A 22,695-nucleotide genomic window follows, 5' to 3' on the forward strand; every position below is an offset into this window, starting at 1 on the left:
TAAGATATCACATCAGGTGAAAAGATGCAAAATTATTATAATAATTTAACAGGAGCTCAAATGGCTTTGAAACAGCTTGAATGTAAAACTTATCAAGCATGAGATTAACAACATAGCACTGTAACTGCTGAAGGTCTGTTTCCAAAAACCTGTATCTTTTTATTTCTGTAAAATGGTGACAAGCAAAAGCAAGAGAAACTAGAGATGGAAGGCAAAGTTGCATGTGGACATATTTGTCAGTGACGCACATAAACATGTTGCATAAATAATGGATTCTTAAAGCACTTGATTTCACAGTATTTCCATGCTTTGGAAGGCTGCGTCAGTTGTTTTTGTGGATATTTAGTTTTACTTTGTTCTTGAACAAATGACCAATTCTAGTTTATAATCCAACCATGATACATTCCAGTGGGTAGTTTCCAGTAGTGCACAAGACAGGCAAAAGGACTCAAGGGCAGAGCCAACAGTGGAGCAATGAAGGCCACTGGGTCATTAATTATTTATTTGTACATAGTAGGAAGCCATATCTTCCTTGAATCATTTAAGCTTACAGTATTTGTGCTTCCATCATAGTTTTTTTTATTTTTAAATTTTTTCAGTCTGTGCAGCTCAGGTTTGACCAGTTTTGCAGTGCACAGGGTGTCTTGAAAATGGCAGAAAAGTCATAGCTTGTCTCAGTCATACACATGAGTCTCTGGCAAACTTTAGATGCAAAATCTTGGTCCTGCTGATAAATGGATAGGCAGTGCAGAGGCATCCAGCTGCCACGATTAATCCCAAACTACACCAGGCACAAAACAAAGACCAACTGTATCCACGTTCCACATCACTTGGAAGCCCATAAATTAATTTTGGCAAGCGATTCAGATCATAAGAAACACTTGCTGCATAAGTACACAAAGAAATGGTGCAGAATATTCCTAAAACAAAACAGAGATATGTTAGTAAAATATACAGAAAATAAGCCATTTTTAAAATGTAAAGTGTAACTATGCTTTTCATTACAGTGTATTATAGCGTTTATTTTTTCCCTTCATAGCACAGGTATAATAACCTTGACAGGCTTCAGAAGCAGACATTTTTTTTTTTTTAATTGTCAGCATCCAATAGTGCTGGTCCACCACTGTGCACTGTGGTTAATTTTTTTGCTGACCCCTAAATCATTACAGAGCCTTGTAATGATGGTTTGGGTCCAACAGCTTGTAGACAGTTACCTACAAGGGATTACCTTGTCTGTCTTTGTAAGCACTTGTTTTTCCTGGCAGTGCTCATTTCCTCAAGTTAGGAGTCAGCCAGGAGCCAAGTGTTACAATGATTTGATGGTTCCTGTAACCTCAGGTTGACAGAGCTAGGGATAGCTAGGCTGTAAGGGTTATTGTTTTTCATGGTATTTTCAGCCAGGTTACTGCCCCCTACAGGTCAACCAACATAAAAGGGACTGCCTCCAAGCCTCTGGTCTGGGAAATGCTGCCAAAATGTAGCTTGTTACTCTGCTGGAGTGATCACCCCCTCTTAAAGAGGGGGGGGGGGGGTAGGAGCCTAATTTGAATTCATGGGGAGGGTCTTGAGCCTTAAGACCCCCTGTGGAATTCCAGTTTTTAATCTTGTACTTGCTATGTTTATGGATTACTACCAATCATTGACTCTAAGGCAGTGATGGCGAACCTTGGCACCCTATATGTTTTAGAACTACATTTCCCATGATGCTCATGCACTCTGCAGTGCAGATGAGTATCATGGGAAATGTAGTTCCAAAACATCTGGGGTGCCAAGGTTCGCCATGACTGCTCTAAGGACTTACACTACCTCTTGTGGATTATTGCCTAAATGGACTTTGCCTTAAAAGGGATTGCTTTATGGACCTGCCTTCTGTATAAGGTATGCACGATTTAAGTACTATTGAAAGAGCTCTGTATAGGAGCTGTGTTAAAGTTGTCTTTTGAGAACTGTACTTTTATCAGCAACCACTTAAGTAAAGGATATTGTTGTTTACTTGCTTTAGAAACTAGAGAAAAAACAACATACACTCTGCGCTACCCTTGTTCTAACAAAGGATTGATTATGTGCAATCAGATTGAATCGTGTGTAAGGAGTTGATAAAACGGAAACTCTGTACAATAAAGATGACAGTAACTGAAAAATGCATAAAAACTTTGGTGCTTATATATGTGAAAATTATAATTATCTAATCCCAGAGTAAAGCTAAATTAATTGAATCAGTCGCTGGCTAACAACATAGACTGGAGCAAGTCTGACTTCTGTGGAGGGCTGGGAACCCCAGCACAGTAACAGAAAAAGTGAAGTAAAGGAGAGGCGCCAAGCCCCGATAGTGTAGCAGCACAGTTTATTCACAGCAACATAAAATACAGTACAAATGCACTCACAGACATCTGGGGTGACAGGCATGGGATAGCTTAGCATGGGGCAACCAAGGAAAAATCCAATCCACCCTTGTGCCGCTGGATGTAATAACCAAAGTGGGATGCGGTGCAGGGAACTGGATGAACAAGCCAGGAGCCACCACAAGGGCGGATCCCAGGTTTCTGCAGCCAATGTAGTAACACATTTTGGAAGCTAAACCACACCACCTTCATCAGCCTGGCAGCTAAGCTAACCTCCGAAGATATATACTGACCGCAATTAATCCTGTAGTGTCTAATTCATGGATGCGGTTAGTTACAAAGGAAAGTATACAATGTAATTCAAAAGAAACAACAATAATACGTATAAATCTGATTAAAAATGATTGGTATCTTATAATCAAAAATTTATTAGGTGGATATATATATAGTATTAGTGCGCAGTGTAGAGAGTGTGGAGTTCAGGGGTGCGCAGTGTACAGAGTGTAGTGTTTAACCACTTAAGCCCCGGAGGATTTGGCTGCTCAAAGACCAGGGCCTATTTTGCGATTCGGCACTGCGGGACTTTAATGGACGATTGCGCGGTCGTGCAATGCTGTACCCAAATTAAATTGATGTCCTTTTTTTCCCACAAACAGAGCTTTCTTTTGGTGGTATTTGATCACCTGTGCGATTTTTACTTTTTGCGCTATAAACAAAAAAGCGACAATTTTGCAAAAATAACAATATTTTTCAAATTTTTTTATATGAAATTCCCCCCCAAAAAAATTAAAAAATCAAAATGTTTTAGCATTTTAGGCCAATTTGTTTTCTGCCACATATTTATGGTGAAATAAATTGCAATAAGCGTATTTTGATTGGTTTGCGTAAAAGTTATTTCGTTTACTAACTACGGGAAATATTTATGTAATTTTTATTGTTTTAACTAGTAATGGCAGCGATCTGCAATTTTTTTTGCGGGACTGCGACATTGCAGCGGACAGATCGGACCCTTGACTGACATTTTTTACACTTTTGGGGGTACCAGTGACATTACTACAGTAATCAGTGCTATAAATATGCACTGTTACTGTAAAAATGACACTGGCAGGGAAGGGGTTAACTTTATTGGTAAACAGTGGGTTAAATGTATCCCTAGGGGCGTGATTCTAACTGTGGGGGGCGTGGCTTGTGATGTAACCACAGAAACATACGATCCTACATAGAAGGATCGTACAGTCTCTGCAGTTACACCAGGGAGAATGACAGGCGGCTTTGTTTACATTAGCTGCCTGCCTTTCTCCCTCTCCAGCAGGAGATCGCGAGTGGCCGGCGGACATCGGAGCTGCCGGTCACTCGCGCGGGAATTTTAGTGAACGAGCGGGGGCGGGAGCGCGCCTCCAGCGGCACGCGCTCGCCCCCTAGAGGCTCGTGGGCGAGCGACATAGTCCTACGTCGCTTTGCCCAGTAGAGGCTGACCGCCACAGTAAATAGTGCGGCGGTCGGCAAGTGGTTAAGGGTGTGCAGTGTACAGGGTGTGGTGTTCAGGGGTGCATGGTTTTCAGGGGTGTGCAGTGTACAGTGTGTGGAGTTCAGGGGTGCGCAGTTTACAGCACGTGGAATTCAGGGGTGTGCAATGATTAGTGCGGGGAGTTCAGGGGTGTGCAGTTTACGGTGCACAGTGTTCAACGGTGCGCAGTGTACAGTGCATGGAGTTCAGGGGTCAGCAGTGTACATTGCGTGGAGTTCAGGGGTGGGCAGTGTTCAGGTGTGCACAGTGTACAGGGGTGCGCAGTGTACAGTGCGTGGAGTTTAGGGGGCCGCAATGTACAGTGCATGTAGTTCAAGGGTGCGCAGTGTACAGCGTGTGTAGTTCAGGGGTGGGCAGTGTACAGGGGTGCACAGTGTACAGTGCGTGGAGTTCAAGGGTGCGCAGTGTACAGTGCATTGAGTTCAGGGGTGAGTATTGTACAGTGCGCAGTGTACAGGGGTGGGTAGTGCACAGTGCGTGGAGTTCAGGGGTGGGCAGTGTTCAATAGTGTGCAGTATACAGGGGTACGCAGTTTACAGAATTCAGGGGTCAGCAGTGTACCACCTCCCTCCCCCACATCCTTGACTGGATTGGCATCTCAATCCTAGCACAAGCCCCCCTATCCCCCCATCCACTGTAAATCATCTTCTCCCCCCAGCTTTAAAAATGTCACTAAAATATCCCCCCCTCCAAACACAGACCTCCGATACAGCCAGGGGTCTGCAAGGTGTCCGCTTACGGACACCGGTGTCCATGACTGGGCCTTGCCGGGTCCGCCACGCTGCCCCGCTATCTGCAGCCATCCATCGTCATCAATCATCATGCCAGCAGCCAGACTCATCATCATCATCATTAGCGAGCGCCGCCCGCCGCTCCCTGCGAGACAGTCCCGCCTCCCGCCCAGCACCGCCCAGAAGTTGCAAAGAAGGCTCGCCTGCCTGTTCTGCGCGGGCTGCCAGTAAATTATCGTGCTGCTGGCTGGGGGAGGGAGTGTTGAATTGGCACGGCGGCGGGACTTGTCCAGAGAACTGTCCCTCTCACTCTGGAAGAGGGACTAGGGAGTGGCACTGTGGCTGGCTGGCTGGCCTGTGATGAGACGGGCGTCACGCTCACAGCAGAAAGAGGAGCCGAGGAGAGAGCACAGCACAGCAGCAGGAAGTCTTCTTGAAGTCAGTCAGAGACTCGGGGAGCACCAGAGAGAGTGAGAGACTGAGGGGAGACACTGACAGTGACACAAGGTACCGTACAAGTTTTTAAAGATTAAACTGAACTGAAGTCTATGGGGGAGGGGGCCAGTAGGCCACCTCAGGAAGGGATGGGACCTTCCCTGGCCTCTTTTACGGGTTTTTTGGGCGGGGGTGGGGGGATCCAATCCACCCTGGTCCACCCTGGGGGGGGGACTGACTGTCACTGGGGGGGGATCCACCCTGGTCCACCCTGGGGGGGGGACTGACTTTCACTGGGGGGGGATCCACCCTGGTCCACCCTGGGGGGGGGGCTGACTGTCACTGGGGGGGATCCACCCTGGTCCCAGGCCCACCCTGGCGGGGGACTGACTGTCACGGGGGGGATCCACCCTGGTCCCTGGCCCACCCTGGGGGAACTGACTGTCACTGGGGGTTGGGACCAGTTACCAGGCCAGGGGTCCCCCCATATAGATCCCCCCCTAGAGCAGGCCAGGACCACCAGGGTCCCCATATACGGTAGATCCCCTTAGAGCAGGCCAGGCCTGCTCTATGGGGCATCTATAGGGAGGGGGACCATGGCCTGCTCCAAGGGGGATCTATTGGTAGGGGACCCTGGCCTGCTCTAAGGGGTAATGGGATCTATGGGGGGACCTGCCTGTGCTAAAGGGGGGATCTACAGGGGGCCTGCACTGAAGGGGGATCTACGGGAGACCTGCCCTGGCCTGCACTAAAGGGGGATCTATGGGGGACCTCCCCTGTCCTTCACTAAAGGGGATCTATGGGGGACCTCCCCTGTCCTTCACTAAAGGGGATCTATGGGGGACCTCCCCTGTCCTTCACTAAAGGGGATATACAGGAGACCTGCCCTTTCCTGCTCTAAAGGGGGCTCTATGGCAGGAGACCTGCTCTAAAGGGGGCTCTATGGCAGGAGACCTGCACTAAAGGGGGGGATCTATGGGGGACCTGCCCTTTCCTGCTCTAAAGGGGGCTCTATGGCAGGAGACCTGCACTAAAGGGGGGGATCTATGGGGGACCTGCCCTGGCCTGTACTAAAGGGGGATCTATGGGGGGGGACCTGCCCTGTCCTGCTCTAAAGGGGGATCTAGGGAGACCTGCCCTGGCCTGTACTAAAGGGGGATCTATGGGGGGGGGGCCTGCCCTGACCTGCTCTAAAGGGGGATCTAGGGAGACCTGCCCTGGCCTGCACTGAAGGGGAATCTATGGGGGACCTGCCCTATAATATAAGGTAAGAATTTTGAAAATATTTTAAACCGTTTATAACAATATATCACAAGCAGTAAATGTTATTTTAAACTTATTTGTAATTGTAGAACTAGGCCAGAGAGTAGACAGAATGTTTGTTTGTTTTTTGATGGTTTTAATTTGAAATGTACCTTGGTGTCCTTCACTAAGGTCTGTACTTTGGAAAATGTCCGCCACGGCCTTGGTCCGTGCCTATCCCTGGATACAGCACGGCTCGATGAGGAGCGGGAGATATTCTTCCTCCCAGGCTTCTCCGCAGGGGTCTGTGATCAGGCAGGTAAGAGTTGAGGAGGAGCTTAGTGGAAGCTTCCACGACTCTTTTTATCCAGTGTGACAGGCAGTGCTCAGCAGGGAGAGGTGCAGAGGATGCCGGCAATTGCAGCAGGACAATACCTGTATGCCCTGCACTAGCAATGCCATCAGCACCTCCCAACCCTCCTTTATGTCACAGTACAGTACCTGGGGTTAGCGAGGAGGGTGCAGTGCAGCCACTCAGAGGCATGCTGTCATTTCTAAATACAGAAGACGGGCTTCTATATTTAGAAGTAACAAGCACTCCTCGGAGGGGAAAGCACAAAGCTGGTACCAGAACCCTGTCTGCATTAGCTAAATAGGGTGTGCTCAGGCACACCCAGCACACCCTGTGTGCATGCCTATGACTCCCAGCCTTCCTCATTTCCATCCACCGAATTGTATGTTGAGCTGACTATTAAGGGTAACTGGGGATAGAAGACATGCACTACAGGGTGCCAGGTAGAGCTCAGCCAGGTGATTGCCAGACCATTATTCTTGATCTTTAAGGATAGTTTACAGACGGGTATGGTGCCAGCTGATTGGAAAAAAGCCAACGTGGTACCAATATTTAAGAAGGGGCCGAGATATATCCCGGGTAACTATAGGCCGGTCAGCCTAACATCTGTAGTCTGCAAAATTTTGGAGGGGATGTTAAGGGACCACATACAAGACTTTAGTAATGAAAACGGTATTATAAGTAGTAATCAGCATGGATTCATGAAAAATCGTTCGTGCCAAACCAATCTATTAACCTTCTACGATGAAGTGAGCAGCCACCTAGATAAAGGTAAGCCTGTGGATGTGGTGTATCTGGACTTTGCAAAGGCCTTTGACACCGTTCCCCACAAACGATTACTGTACAAACTAAGGAAGGTAGGTATGGACCATAGGGTGAGTACCTGGATAGAGAACTGGCTCCAGGGGAGAGTACAGAGGGTGGTGATTAATGGGGAGTACTCGGATTGGGCGGGTGTGGGAAGTGGGGTCCCCCAGGGTTCTGTCCTGGGACCAATCCTGTTTAATTTGTTCATAAATGATCTAGAGGAGGGGATATCGAGTACAATCTCAGTATTTGCAGATGATACTAAACTAGGCATGCCAATATCTTCTATGCAGGATGTGGAAACCTTGCAAGCAGACCTGAACAAAATAACGGGGCGGGCAACTACATGGCAGATGAGGTTTAATGTTGATAAATGTAAAGTAATGCACTTGGGGGCCAGAAACCAGAAAGCAAGCTACTCACTAGGGGGGGAACCTCTGGGTGAGTCTAGGATGGAAAAGGACTTGGGGGTACTGGTAGACAACTAGCTTCGCAGTGGCATGCAATGCCAAGCCGCCGCAAGCAAAGCCAACAGAATACTGGGTTGTATAAAAAAGGGGATTCACTCCAGAAATAAAGAGATTATTCTCCCGCTCTACAAGACTCTGGTCCGGCCACATCTGGAGTATGCTGTCCAGTTCTGGGCACCGGTCCTCAGGAAGGATGTGCTGGAACTGGAGAAAGTCCAGAGAAGGGCAACAAAAATAATTAGGGGAATGGAGGACATCAGCTATGAGGAAAGACTACAAGCCCTGAACCTTTTCTCTCTGGAGAAAAGACGATTGAGGGGGGATATGATATCAATGTATGAATGTATAGAGCACATGGTGCTCAAAAATAATTTGGGACTTTGTATGAGATAAGGCCAGTGGGCACATGATGTTATTTTATGATATTCAATATACCTAGGCTGGTAAGCACAAAAAGGTTATAGAATCAATTAACATTGTGTGTTTTAATATTGTATAAATGGCAGTTGACAATGTTGTAGATACAATACAATGTTATGGCTATCTCTTAGCTATACACTTTCACCTCATTTTCTGATACTACGACTGGTTTCACTTTTTTCATATGGTTTGGGCTCCCTTTTTCCTTTATTATTTCATACTTATTAACCCTATATGTGGATCAATGGCTTGATCTATACATATATGTATATATATTTTTCGTACAGTATCATGACAATCCCAAATTGAGCCCTTCAATACCTCTTCTTGATTTCTTCACCATACTATGGACCTTGCGCTTTGACTGTGTTTGTGGAGACTGCTCTCTCAGTTCCCATTTGGGACTTTATTCCGGGCGACCCCATTACCTGACTGACATTCGATATTACAAGTGTAAGTTCTTTTTCCTTACGCTAATAATGCAAAACATTCTTTTGTTTTTGATATTATATTACAATTGCATATATATTTTTTTAGATGCTATGACCATGCCCGCTCCTGAGGAAGTGAATAATAGTTCACGAAACGCGTCGAGCTTAAGAGGCAAACAATTAATCTACAAGCCTTACCAGATATACTCGAATGTTTTGCAATATTTTCTTCCATGTTCAATTATTTGTGTTACAACTTTGTATCAATTTTATTATGCAAACCCCTCTTTTACCTCCATTGTATTGTATCTACAACATTGTCAACTGCCATTTATACAATATTAAAACACACAATGTTAATTGATTCTATAACCTTTTTGTGCTTACCAGCCTAGGTATATTGAATATCATAAAATAACATCATGTGCCCACTGGCCTTATCTCATACAAAGTCCCAAATTATTTTTGAGCACCATGTGCTCTATACATTCATGTATACACAGGGATGGAGACTCTAGGCAGGAGTCTCATATAAAGTCCCACCCACCCTTAACGTTTTCCTATTTCCTCCCCAGTTCCTTTCCCCTCCTCCCCCCCTTCCCTCCCTTCTTTCCTTCCCCTCCCCTCCCATTATTTCTCCCCCTCCCCTTTTCCCATTATTAGAATGATATCAATGTACAAATACTGTACTGGTGACCCGAGCATAAGGAACAAACTATTCAGAGAAAGGGGATACAATAAGACACGTGGCCACTCACTAAAACTATAGAGGAAAGGCGGTTTAACCTTAAAGTGCGTAAGGGGTTCTTCACTGTAAGAACGGTAAGGATGTGGAATTCTCTTCCACAAGCAGTCGTATCAGCAGGGAGCATTGATAGTTTCAAAAAACTATTAGATGGTCACCTTAAAGACCACAACATACAGGGGTATACAATGTACGGTTAAAAGCAAACACACACACGCATCATAGGTTGAATTGGATGGACTGATGTCTTTTTTCAACCTCACTAACTATGTAACTATGTAAGGGTGGTGTTTACGTCTAATTCTGCATTAAGACCTCCAGGCGATAAGCATTTACTTCTGTTCATGGTTTTTCCCCCCTTTTATCTTCCGTAGAGGAAACCACCACTCCCCCCAGCCTTCATAATTTCCATCTACCGAATTGTATGTTGAGCTGAAGGTTTTTAACTGTGCTCTTGTGCGCTCATGTGCACGTGTATTACAGCGGTAATCCTGTTCCACCTATGTGGTTCGGTCCTAAGTCCTTTTTTTTTTTCATCCACCAATATGGATATGATATTTCCTTTCCTATCTTTTTGTTTTCAAACTTGGATATGTAGGTCCCCCACCCCCATCATTCTTCCATAACGTATTATTATCGGTCATGAATCTAATAGCTTCTGTCTTTACATATTGTTTTAAAATTAGATTGTTTACAGGCACCTTATTTATGCCAGTTTTGCACATTATGGCATTTATTTGGGTCCCATATGACCCATCGCTTAGCTCACCTGTCTATTAAGCCTCCCCGTTCCTTTCCGGTCCTTTCTGGGTGGCTGGGTTCATGCATAATGCTATATTTTTTAACAGGTTTATTAGTATTGTACTTATATCTAATCTTAGATGGCTTTTATTTATTTATTAATTAATCATTTCGCCCTTCTTTCTTTTTTTAATTTTTAAACAGTAATGCAGTTTAATTTTTATACATAATCGTTTTTCCACCTAATGGAAAAATTATACTTAAAGCAGAACTTTACCCATAACAACTTGCCTCTTGCTGGCTGCTGCCTTTTTGCTGAAGCCCAGAGCCCCCTAAACTAAAGCCGTAGATTAAATGGTTTAAAAAAATCGTTACATTCCTGGAATGCCAGAATTGCTAACCGTCACATTTGCTTGTGTCCTCAACCAAACTGTCAAACCATCAAATGGCTGGTGTCATAACTGATCACATGTGCCGCACCATGGCAGTTGAAATTTAAACAGAAAACATTTTGGACAATTTTATGCCCCCAGCTTTGTGAGAACATTTAGGGATGGCCCTGTTCCAACATTACTGCCCTCCAGTGCACAAAGCAAGGTCCATAAAGACATGGATAGTTACATAGCTTGAAAAAATAAACTAGTACATCTAGTTCTAGCAAGGTCCATAAAGACATTGATGAGCAAGTTTGGGGTGGAGGAACGTGATTGGCCTAAACAGAATCCTGACCTCAACCCAATAGAACTAGAGTGGAGACTGCGAGGCAGGCCTTCTCATCCAAAATCAGTGCCTGACCTCACAAGTGCGCTTCTGAAAGAATGGTCAATCATTCCCATAGACATATTACTAAACCTTGTGGACAGCCTTCCCAGAAGAGCTGAAGCTGTTATAGCTGCAAAGGATGTGGCTGCACTCGCTTGTCTCTCCTGCTGCCGTCCGTATCTTCGCTGTCATCCCTTATCAACATTTGTCTTGTTCCTTGACTTTGCTTCTGCTTAATCCCAACCTGCTATATCCGCTATTGGAACCTGGCTTGCTCACCACCTGATGGGGGAGATCCTGAGGACCGCGACCTGGTGCTAACACGGAGCCAAATCTATCTCCACCATCAGGAGCTCTGGTGAACACCGATTAGTACTTAGATTCTGCACCTCAGATGAGCCCGTGTCATCTGCCTGGGTGACCTGCCTGTGTTCCTATCCTGCGGGTTCCTGTGTAGGCTTCCACTGCTATAGCTACTGGTCCGACTCCTGATCATGGCAGAATATTCTGGCCCAAAACATGGAGGCCACTATAGCAAGTGTTGTGACTCCTCTTAGGCAGCAAATTGCTGAGCTGCAAGAATTTGGTGTTACCTGCCAAGAAAAAGTTTCTAAACTAGAAGGTATATTGGAAAGGCAACAGGAGGAGATTAATACTCTGCAGAGACAATTACGGGACCGAAGTGATACTAGCACACACATGCCTCAGCCTCTACCATCTAAGTTTAATGGAGACCGCCATCATTATAGAGGTTTCCTAAATCAGTGTAGTTTATATTTCCAAACGCACCCTGCTGCATTTCCTTCTGCGAAAAGGAAGGTAACATTTATTCTTGAACTTCTGACTGGAGAAGCTCTAGCTTGGGCCTCCCCATATATTGAACAGGACAGTGCCACTTAAAATAATCTGCAGACCTTTTTGACGGCAATGAATCAGGTTTTTGATGATCCCAACCGCTGTGCTACTGCCGAAGCAATGCTGCATAGTCTGAGGCAGGGTAAACGCTCTGTCGCTGAGTACACAGCAGAATTCAGATGTTGGGTCACAGACACTACTTGTAACCCTGCTGCACAAAAGAGCCAGTTCTGCAGAGGGCTTTCAGAACAGGTAAAGGATGAGCTCGCTAGAGTTGAGACTCCTAATGATCCTGATGCCTTCATCCATTCATGTATCAGAATTGATCAGAGACTTACAGAAAAGGCTGGGAATGTTTGCAAGTAAGAGTGGCATGTCTTTCTCTGCTACTCCATTTGTTCAGCAGGATTTCAAAGTTTCTCCGGATTCCAACACTCCTGAGCCGATGCAGGTATATTCAATTAAGCAATCCATTTCCATTCAGGAGAAAGAAAGAAGATGTTCTGAGAACCTATGTCTTTACTGTGGAGATTCTGGTCATTATGCAGTTAACTGTCCTAACAAAGTTAGAAGAACAATTGAGTCGGTTGATGTGATCATGCCTGAACAAATAAACTCCATTGGCCAGTCTATCTCCCATCCAGGAAGAAAATAAGGTAAATTCTTTACTACCTCATTTTGTCCTCCCTATTAAACTTCTCTCTGAGGGCGTTGAGATTCCTTGCTCTGCTTCGCTGGACTCTGGTGCAGGGGGGAACTTTATGGACATAGACTTTGCCAAAAACAATAATATTCAAACAAGAAATAAATCTGCCCCTATCAATATGGAGACGGTGGATGGTTCACCCTTAACTTCAGGACCTATTACCCATGAAATAGTCTCCAATTTAAAGCTGACAATCGTGAGACCATCAGTTTTAAGTTAATTTGCGTCACCTAAATTTCCTGTCATCTTGGGCATTCCTTGGTTCTCCACCCATAATCCCTCAATCAATTGGGAAGCACAGGTTATAAATTTTACTCCCCCCCCCCCCCCCCCCCAATTGCGAGGAATACTGTAGAGAGCCTTGTCAAACTAGTTCTCCACTGATCAAGGAGTCACAGTTGGATGTGGTTAGCACACAGTCTTTTCACAACCCACCTCCACAATATCATGAATTTCACAACCCGCCTCCACAATATCATGAATTTCAGGATGTCTGTGATAAGAAGAATAACGACCAGTTACCACCTCATCGCCCGTATGATTCCATCATTGAGCTGCTCCCAGGGGAAGAAATACCTTTCGGCTGCCTATTCAATCTGTCAGAACCTGAATTAAAGGTGCTCAGGGAGTGGCTTGATGAAAATTTGGAGAAGGGGTTTATTAGACACTCAACATCTCCTGCTGGAGCAGCCCTGTTCTTTGTTAAAAAGAAAGACTCCACCTTGCGTCCATGCATTTATTACAGGCACATGAATAAAATTTCTATTAAAAACCGTTATCCTCTCCCGTTGATCTCTGAAATGTTGGAAAAACTTTGTCCTGCCAAAATTTTTACAAAGCTTGGCTTATGGGAGGCATATAACCTTGTTCGTATTCGTCAAAGAGATGAATGGAAAACTGCCTTTAGAACCAGATACGGACATTTCAAGTCTTTGGGTATGCCTTTTGGTCTTTGTAATGCCCCTGCAACTTTTCAACACTTCATCAAGAATGCTTTTCGAGATCTGTTGGACCAGTTTGTAGTTGCTTATTTGGATGACATCCTCCTTTTTTCCAAAAACCTAGAGGAGCATCGCAAGCATGTTTGCACTGTCCTTGAAAGATTAAGGCAGAATGGACTTTATATCAAATTGGAGAAATTGTGAGTTTGAACAAACCCAGATCCAGTTTCTGGGGTATATTATTTCTCCAGATGGATTAAGCATGAATCCTGAGAAGATTAAAGCAGTAGTAGATTGGCCTGTCCCTGGAAACGATAAGGAAATTCAATGATTCGTCGGGTTTGCCAATTTCTATGGGGAAATTCATAAGAAATTTCTCTAAGGTGATGGCTCAGATTACACAGCTGACAAAGAAAGGGGTGCCCTTCGTGTGGTCATTTGATGCTCAGGCTGCTTTTGCTAAGTTAAAGACTCTTTTCACTTCTGCACCAGTATTGGTACATCCCAATCCTGTGTTACCTTTTGTAGTGGAAGTGGATACTTTTGACTCTGCTGTGGGCACTATCCTTTCTCAAGGAAGCGGTGAAAAGATGCAGCTTCATCCTTGTGCTTACTTCTCTCGTTTAATGTTTTCAGCCGAGAGGAATTAAAACATCGGGAATAAAGAGTTACTGGCAATTAAGGAAGCCTTTTCTGAATAAAGGCATCTGCTGGAAGGTACTAAGCATCCTGTGACCGTTCTCACTGATCGTAACAATGTAGAATTCATTTGTTCTTCCAAAAGATTGTCTTCTAGACAAGCACGTTGGTCGCTGTTCTTTTCTAGATTAAATTTTATTATCTCTTATTGACCTGGGTCAAGAAATGGTAAGGCTGATGCCTTATCACGGATGTTGTCAGGGCCTTTCCAGGAAAACAACTCTGAATGTACAATCCTGCCTCAATAGAACTTCCTAGGTGTCACAAGTTCAAAGGCATTCTTGAGTCTCCTCAAAGAAGGGTAGGAGAATGACTCACTCCTCAATTATCCTCCTAAGGACATCAAACTTAAATACAAGAATGACTTTTGGATTCAAACACATCGCCTCTATGTACCTGAGTCTGCTCAAGTTGAAGTCCTCCGGTTGAGTCATGACTCAAAACTTGCTGGACATTTTGGAATTTATATAACAGAAGAACTTTTATCACGTTCCTTTTGGTAGCCTGGGTACAAGAAAGATGTTAAAAGGTAAGTAGCCTCGTGCCTGACCTGTGCACGTAATAAGACACCCCGAGCTTCTCCTTTGGGGTTGCTCCAACCACTCCCTATCCCATCAAGACCATGGGAGTTAATTTATATGGACTTTGTGGTTGGTTTACCCCCCTCAAAAGGAATGACCACTATCTTGGTAGTCGTTGACCGCCTCACCAAGACGGCTCACTTTATACTGGTTAACCACTTGCCGACTGCCTAACGACAATTTACGTCGGCAGTCAGCCCCTCACAGGCAAAGGGACGTAGTACTATGTCCCTAGCCTGTGAGGCTCTAGGGAGCGCGCGCGCGCCGCTGGAGGCACGCTCCCGCTCGCTCACGAACCCTCGTGCACGACTGACCGGCGGACCCGATGTCCGCCGGTCACTAGCTATCGTCGGTTACACTGGGAGAAAGGCAGGCGGCTAATGTAAACAAAGCCGCCTGTCATTCTCCCCTGTGTAACAACACAGATTATATGGTCCTGCTATGTAGGACCGTAGATCTGTGCTGTTACATCACAAGCCACATCCAATCACAGTAAGAATCACGCCCCTAGGGACACACTTAACCCCTCCTTCTCAAATAAAGTTAACCCCTTCCCTGCCAGTGTCATTTTTACAGTAACAGTGCATATGTATAGCACTAATTACTGTAGTAATGTCACTGGTACCCCCAAAAGTGTCAAAAATGTCAGTCAAGGGTCTGATCTGCCGCCACAATGTCGCAGTCCCGCAAAAAAAATCGCAGATCGCCGCCATTACTCGTTAAAAAAAAAAACAATAAAAAGGACAAAAATCTTTCCCTTAGTTAGTAAACGCAATAACTTTTGCGCAAACCAATCAAAATACGCTTTTTGCGATTTTTTTTCTTTACCAAACATATGTAGCAGAAAACAAATTGGCCTAAAATGTTAAAAAATTTTGACTTTTACATTTTTTTGGGGGGAATTTCATATAAAAAAATTTGAAAAATATTGTTATTCTTGCAAAATTGTCGCTCTTTTTTTGTTTAGAGCGCATGTTTAAAAATCGCACAGGTGATCAAATACCACCAAAAGAAAGCTCCGTGGGAAAAAAAGGACGTCAAATTCGCTTGGGTACACAGCGTCGCACGACCGCAAAATTGTTCGTTAAAATCACGCAGTGCCGAATCGCAAAATAGGCCCTGGTCAGGAAGGGGGAAAAACCTTCCGGGGCTTAAGTTGTTAAGGGAGTACCCTCTTCTGAACAAACTGCAGAGATGATGGTTCGAGAAGTCTTCAGACTACATTGAATTCCTGAAGACTTTGTGTCAGATCGAGAGTACAGTTTACTTCAGGGTTTTGGAAAAGCTTTTGCTCAACTTTAGAAGTAGTATTCAAACTGTCTTCTGCTTTTGTTCCCCAGTCTAATGGTCAGACCGGCTTTTGTTCCCCAGTCTAATGGTCAGACCGAGAGGACCAATCAAACTTTAGAGCAGTACCTTTGATGTTTTGTTATCTTCAGGATGACTGGGAGGACTATCTTCCTACAGCAGAGTTTTCTTTTCTAATTCTAGACATAGCTCAAACTCTCAAAGCCCGTTTTTCTTAAACAATAGGTATCATCCAGTTGTTATTTCTTATCTCCCTATCTCAACTCCAATTCCTGCTGTAGCCAACAGATTAACTACGTTGCAAGAAATTCGGGAGAAATAGATTGAGACTTTGAGGGAGGCTCAGGAATTTTACAAGAAGGCTGCTGATAGACATCGCAGATCACTTCCTACCTTCCATTTGGGTGACATAGTTTGGTTATCAACCAAAGATTTGAAGGTTCATGTTCCATCTGCAAAGTTGGGACAACAGTTTGTGGGACCTTTCCAGATTTCTGCTCAGATTAACCGTCACTTTCCGTTTAAAACTTCCTGACAGTATTCAAATTCACCCAGTTTTTCACATATCCCTACTCAAACCATTTAAGGAAAATCCTTTTTTTGGAAGAATACTTCCACTTCCTCCACCTGTTGACATACAGGGCGAAGAAAAGAATTTGTGATGGAGAAAATTCTTGACTCCAGGATCTTTAGGAACAAATTACAGTATCTGGTTCAATGGGAAGGATATGGTCCAGAAGAAAATTCTTGGGAGCCTGAAGAAAATGTTCATGCTCCTAGATTGAAAGGGAATTCCACCAGTGGTTTCCTCTTAAACCTGGTCCTAAAACATCAAGCCGTTTTCCTGGGAGGAGGAGGGGAGTGCTGTCAGGACCCGGACTTAAACCTGGGACCTCCACTGTGTCTGGCAATGACTCTACTTACTGAGCCACCTGGAATCCTGGACAGCTCCCTGGACAAATCCTTGAATGATCCTGCCGTGAATCTTAATTATCTTGAACCTTTTGCTTCTCCCATGAACTTCCTGATTTAAGATGTGTCTCTGCACTTCCTGGTTGCCAGAATATTGTGCCTTCACCAGCCAATATCTCGCTTGTCTCTCCTGCTGCCGTCCGTATCTTCGCTATCATCCGTTATCGACATTTGGCTTGTTCCTCGACTTCGTTTCTGCTTAATCCCAACCTGCAACTACTCCTTACCAACCTTGGCTATTCCTTGACTACGCTTCTGCTTGATCCCTACATGCTATATCTGCTATTGGACCCTGGCTTGCTCACCTCCTGGTGGGGCGATCCTGAGGACCGCGACCTGGTGCTAATACACAGCAAAATCCATCTCCACCATCAGGAGCTCTGGTGAACACCGGTTAGTACACCTCAGATGAGCCTGTGTCATCTGCCTGGATGACCTCCCTGTGTTCCTATCCTGCGGGTTCCTGTGTAAGCTTCCACTGCTATAGCTACTGGTCTTTGAGCCCGACCCCTGATCGTGACACCTACTGACCCAGGGAGCTTCATTAATTCCCATGCTCACAGAGGATCCAGGAGCTTGGGGTGGACCCAGGGGAGGATCCCCTGGATGGCCAGAGTACTGGTCCTCCCATACCAGTGTTTGAGGACCTGGGAAGCGGCCCAGTTAAAGGCGAAAGCCTGGCAACCTAGAGAAAAGAGGGTTTGTGTGAGGATTGCGAGAGTTGCCAGGAAGAAGTACTGGCGAAGTTAAAGTTTGACTTCAAGCATAAAAAGATTGCATGTGACTGGCTTCACAGTTCCAAGAGAAGACCAATGCGGCCTGCATTGATGGCTTTGGAGGTCAAAGTGGAAAAGCAGAGTCTGCTGGTGGCTGCATTGAAAGAAACCAGCGGGGCTTTCCAAGGAAAAGTATGGCAATGATTGCTTCCATGCAGAGGGGCCATAGAGTCCAGGGGAGTACAGACATCACCATAGTGCAAGAAGCCGAGGTCAGTCTAGTGCAAAAAAGTTTGTGGGCATGGACTGGTTCTGCCCAGCACGCTGGAAAATCTTCACATCCAGTGCCAAGTATCAGTATGCCTGCAGAAAGTAGATAAAGCTCTGGCAGACAGGCTGCGGGTGATCAGCAGTCAGATGTTTTGACTGGCAGTATGTCATCAGGCCAATGAATTTCTGTGCCCTTGTTATCGCAGCAGCAGCCTATGGAGCAAGATGATCCATCTGAGCCTGTGGAGGGAGTAGGTATGCTAAAGTTCATTACAGAAATGGAATCGCCTGTGCATGGTCGCAATTTGCCAAGTCAGGATTGTCTGAGGATGAAGAGAAGGTATAGTTCCTATGGATGGTGCAGCAGAGGGCAGCGGAGAGCAAGCTCATCTCCTGGCTGATGCTCCCACCTATGTACAGCCAGCCAGTGTAGGGTCTGGGGACTCTGCTGTGAAGAGTGCTAAGGACATCTCCATTGTTGGTAACCCTTTAGTTACTGGTAATGAAGAAATACCAAGGGTAATGTAAACAATATTTCTGTGTCAGAGCAGACAGGCTGCGGGTGATCAGCAGTCAGATGTTTTGACTGGCAGTATGTCATCAGGCCAATGAATTTCTGTGCCCTTGTTATCGCAGCAGCAGCCTATGGAGCAAGATGATCCATCTGAGCCTGTGGAGGGAGTAGGTATGCTAAAGTTCATTACAGAAATGGAATCACCTGTGCATGGTCGCAATTTGCCAAGTCAGGATTGTCTGAGGATGAAGAGAAGGTATAGTTCCTATGGATGGTGCAGCAGAGGGCAGCGGAGAGCAAGCTCATCTCCTGGCTGATGCTCCCACCTATGTACAGCCAGCCAGTGTAGGGTCTGGGGACTCTGCTGTGAAGAGTGCTAAGGACATCTCCATTGTTGGTAACCCTTTAGTTACTGGTAATGAAGAAATACCAAGGGTAATGTAAACAATATTTCTGTGTCAGAAGCCTCTGCTCCATCTGTTTCTGACAATAATGTTGTTTCTACCTTTATCTAAAGAGGGGTCTGTAACTAAAAGTTATGTGCTGAATGTTGCAAAGAGTGTGGTTATTGCCTATGCTGCAGCGGTGACTACACCTGTCCCAAGGGTGAGTAGGGCCAGTTATTCTGCTGTCACAAGGAGTGATGTCAGTAAAGGTCAGGCCAATCTGACACCATCTGGTAGCTCCTTCCGCAATGTGGTCCAACTGAGGTGGACTGGAGAAGCCCCCTCCAAATAGGGGAGATGTGGTAGACCGTATTCTGCATGTGGGTTTAAAAGCGGAGGAGATTTTTGCCCTTATCAGCCCAATTGGGTCAATCTGAAGGTGTGACCTCTCTTGTGTTTGTTTCCCAGTCTGTGCTCCCTACTGTGTCAGTGTCTACTTCTGTTGCATATTCTTCCTAAGTAGTGTTTCAAGTGACCAGTGTTTCAAACGCCTACCTCAATCACCTTAATGGCAGTTTCCACTCCGATAAAGGTCGCAACGATTAATGTTGCCAGCATAAAATCTGTAAGGGCTCATAATACAGCCTTGGTATACATACCTGCTCAGTGAGATGGATGCTGATATTTTATTTTTGCAAGAGACCCGGCTAAATAGCCTTGCCGATGTCCACCTGGCAAAGAGGGAGTGGAGGCATTGGCCCACTTTCTGCTCTCTTGTGGCTGAGCCTTACAGTGGAGTTGCAGTAATTTTTTTTAGAACGGTAATGTGTCAGCGGGTTATCGAGATATAGATTGGAAGGTGATTGCCACCCTTCCCAGTCCTCCCCTGACAGCGGAGGATGTCCGGTTCCTCCCTAGGAGACTCCTCGGCGAGAAGATCGTGGGTACTGTCTTTCATGCGCCACTGGCCTTAAGTGATTGCCCAGGTCATATTATGAGGGAGGGTTTACATATGATAAATTCTGAGTGGATTCCCTTGAAGTTTAGGGACCAGGCCTGGCTCGCTTTCCACGGTAGGCTCTATGTGAGGGGGAACGTGAAGTGTCGCTCTTTGGACAATTGTGGTTGTCTGAGAGCAGAGTGTCAGGGTGAAGTGGAAACCATTGACCACTTCTTGCTTCAGTGCCCTTTCAATGTAGAAGTATATAAAAAGGTGGGGAGGGCTCTGCATATTCCTTGGAGAAGGAGAAGATTCTTGAAAGTCCCTTGGACGGCAAAGAGAACAAACCAGTTGATCCTGAAGGAAATCAACCCTGAATATTCACTGGAAGGACAGATCCTGAAGCTAAAAATCAAATACTTTGGCCACCTAATGCGAAGAGAGGACTCATTGGAAAAGAACCTGATACTGGGAAACATGGAAGTAAAATGGAGAAGAGGACGGCAGAAAACAAGAATGTTAAAACATTTTTGCAAATTAGTAATTTTTCTTCATACATTTTGGCAAAAGTTATACTGCTACATATCTTTGGTAAAAAATAACCCAAATCAGTGTGCATTTGGCCTTTGTGAAAGTTTTAGAGTCTACAAACTATGGTGCGAATCACTGAAAATTGATCACGCCTGATGTACTGCCGGCCTATCTCATTTCTTGAGACAATAATAAGCCAGGAAAGTACAAATACCCCCAAATGCCCTTTTTTGGAAAGTAGACCAAGGTATTTAGTAAGAGGCATGGTGAGTTTTTTTAAGTAGTATTTTTTTCTTACAATTGTTTGCAAAATGTTTTTTTTTTTTTAATTACAAAATTGTCATAATAACAACAGGTTATTTCTCTCACATGGCCTATCCATATTTGCAACTACACCCCAAAACACATTCTGCTACTCCTCCTGAGGGGACGGTGCCAGGGGACTCGCTGTCCTTACCATTTCCTCTCGTCTTCTGCTCTTCTCCTGGTACTGCAGGCGGGAGAATGCAGGGGAGGGGCTACGTCGCGTCGTGACGTCATCGCTATCCATTGGCCGAGACAAAGCCGATGTGAGTGCGGGGCCTGCAGTTATGCTGTATACTAGCGCCGGCGCCGCACCAACAATGTTGCGGATGCGGCCGCCGGCGGCCTAGCAGCAAGTGTGATAAGGCAAGGCTACTAGTATTCTTATAATAAAAAAATAAAAACATTATATTTTTTATTGGGCAGGAAAGAGACTGCGAGGCCCCTTTAAGTGCGAGGCCTTCGGCGGCCGCCTTAATCACCTATTTAGAGAGCCGCCTCTGCTCCTGAGTATGTGTGAGACTTCTCAATATCCTACCCCATTTTGGAAAGCAAACACATAACCTAGGAGGCATACTGAGGCTTTGAACATGTAATTTTTTTCCACATGTTTTTGAAAAATGTGGAAAGAAATTAAAAATGCATTGCACTGTAGGGCATCGATGGCACTGATGTGGCGCTGATAAGCACTGTGATGGCACTAATGTGGCACAGGGGAGCACTGTGATGGGAATGGTGTGGCATTGATGAGCACTGTGATGTCACTGATGTGGCACAGATGAGCACTGTGATGGCAGAGATGTGGCACAGATGAGCACTGTTATGGCAGAGATGTGGCATAGATGAGCACTGTGATGGCACTGTTGTGGCATGGATGAGCACGGTTATGGCACTGATGTGGCACAGAAGGAGCACTGTGATAAAACTGATGTGGCACAGGTGAGCACTGTGATGGCACCGATGTGGCACAGATGAGCACTGTGGTGGCACAGATGATCACTGATGTGGCATGGATGAGCATAGAGGAGCACTGTGATGGCTCTGATGTGGCACGGATGAGCACTGTGATGGCACTGATGTGGCACAGATGAGCACTGTGATGGAATGAATGGACTACTGTGATGGAACTAATGTGGCATGGATGAGCACTGTGATGGAATGGATGGACTACTGTGATGGCACTGATGTGGCACGGATGAGCACTGTGGTGGCACTGATGTGGCACAGATGAGCACTGTGATGGCACTGATGTTGCACGGATGAGCACTGTGATGGCATAAATGAACTACTGTGATGGCATGGATGAGCACTGATGTTGCATGAACACTGTGGTGGCACTGATGTGACACAGATGAGCACTGTGATGGCATTAATGTGGCATGGAGGAGCACTGTGATGGCACTGATGTGGCATGGAGAGGAACTGTGATGACACTAATGTGGCACGGAGGAGCACTGTGATGGCACTGATGTGGCATGGATGAGCACTGATGTGGCACAGATGAGCACTGTGATGGCACTGATGTGGTACGCAGGAGCACTGTGACGGCACTGGTGTGGTACGCAGGAGCACTGTGATGGCACTGATGTGGCACGGATGAGCAATGATGTGGCGTGAATGAGCACTGTGATGGCACTGATGTGGCACAGATGACTGTGGTGACACTGATGTGGCATGGATGAGCACTGTCGTGGTACGGATGAGCACTGATGTGGCACGGATGAGCACTGATGTGGCACGGATGAGCACTGATGTGGCACGGATGAGTAGTGATGGACGAACATCGGCCAGGGCGGTTTGCGAATGCCAGCCGCAAATTTTCTCAAAAGTCCGCGAACCGCGAGTTCGCAGCGGGCCCCATTGACTTTAATGGGAGGCGAACTTTAAAAACCTTTAGGTCAGGCATGTCCAACCTGCGGCCCGGGGCCCACATGCGGCCCGGAACCCCAGGCATTGCGGCCCACTGC

At 45.7% G+C, this 22,695-nt stretch overlaps 1 protein-coding gene across 1 annotated transcript in view; it reads right to left on the reverse strand.

Annotated features, from left to right (window-relative positions):
* Window positions 1–203: 203 nt before the first annotated feature.
* Window positions 204–22,695, reverse strand: part of TMEM178A (transmembrane protein 178A) — a 378,233-nt gene continuing 355,741 nt past the window's right edge. Inside the window, exon 4 of the mRNA XM_082248929.1 lies at window positions 204–920. Coding sequence (XP_082105055.1) covers window positions 679–920 — 242 coding nt within the window. The 3' untranslated portion in view covers window positions 204–678. The remainder of the gene's footprint in view (window positions 921–22,695) is intronic.

Source organism: Pelophylax lessonae, assembly GCF_965119305.1.
Source record: "Pelophylax lessonae genome assembly, chromosome: 3".
In the NCBI taxonomy this organism is placed as follows: Eukaryota; Metazoa; Chordata; class Amphibia; order Anura; family Ranidae; genus Pelophylax; species Pelophylax lessonae.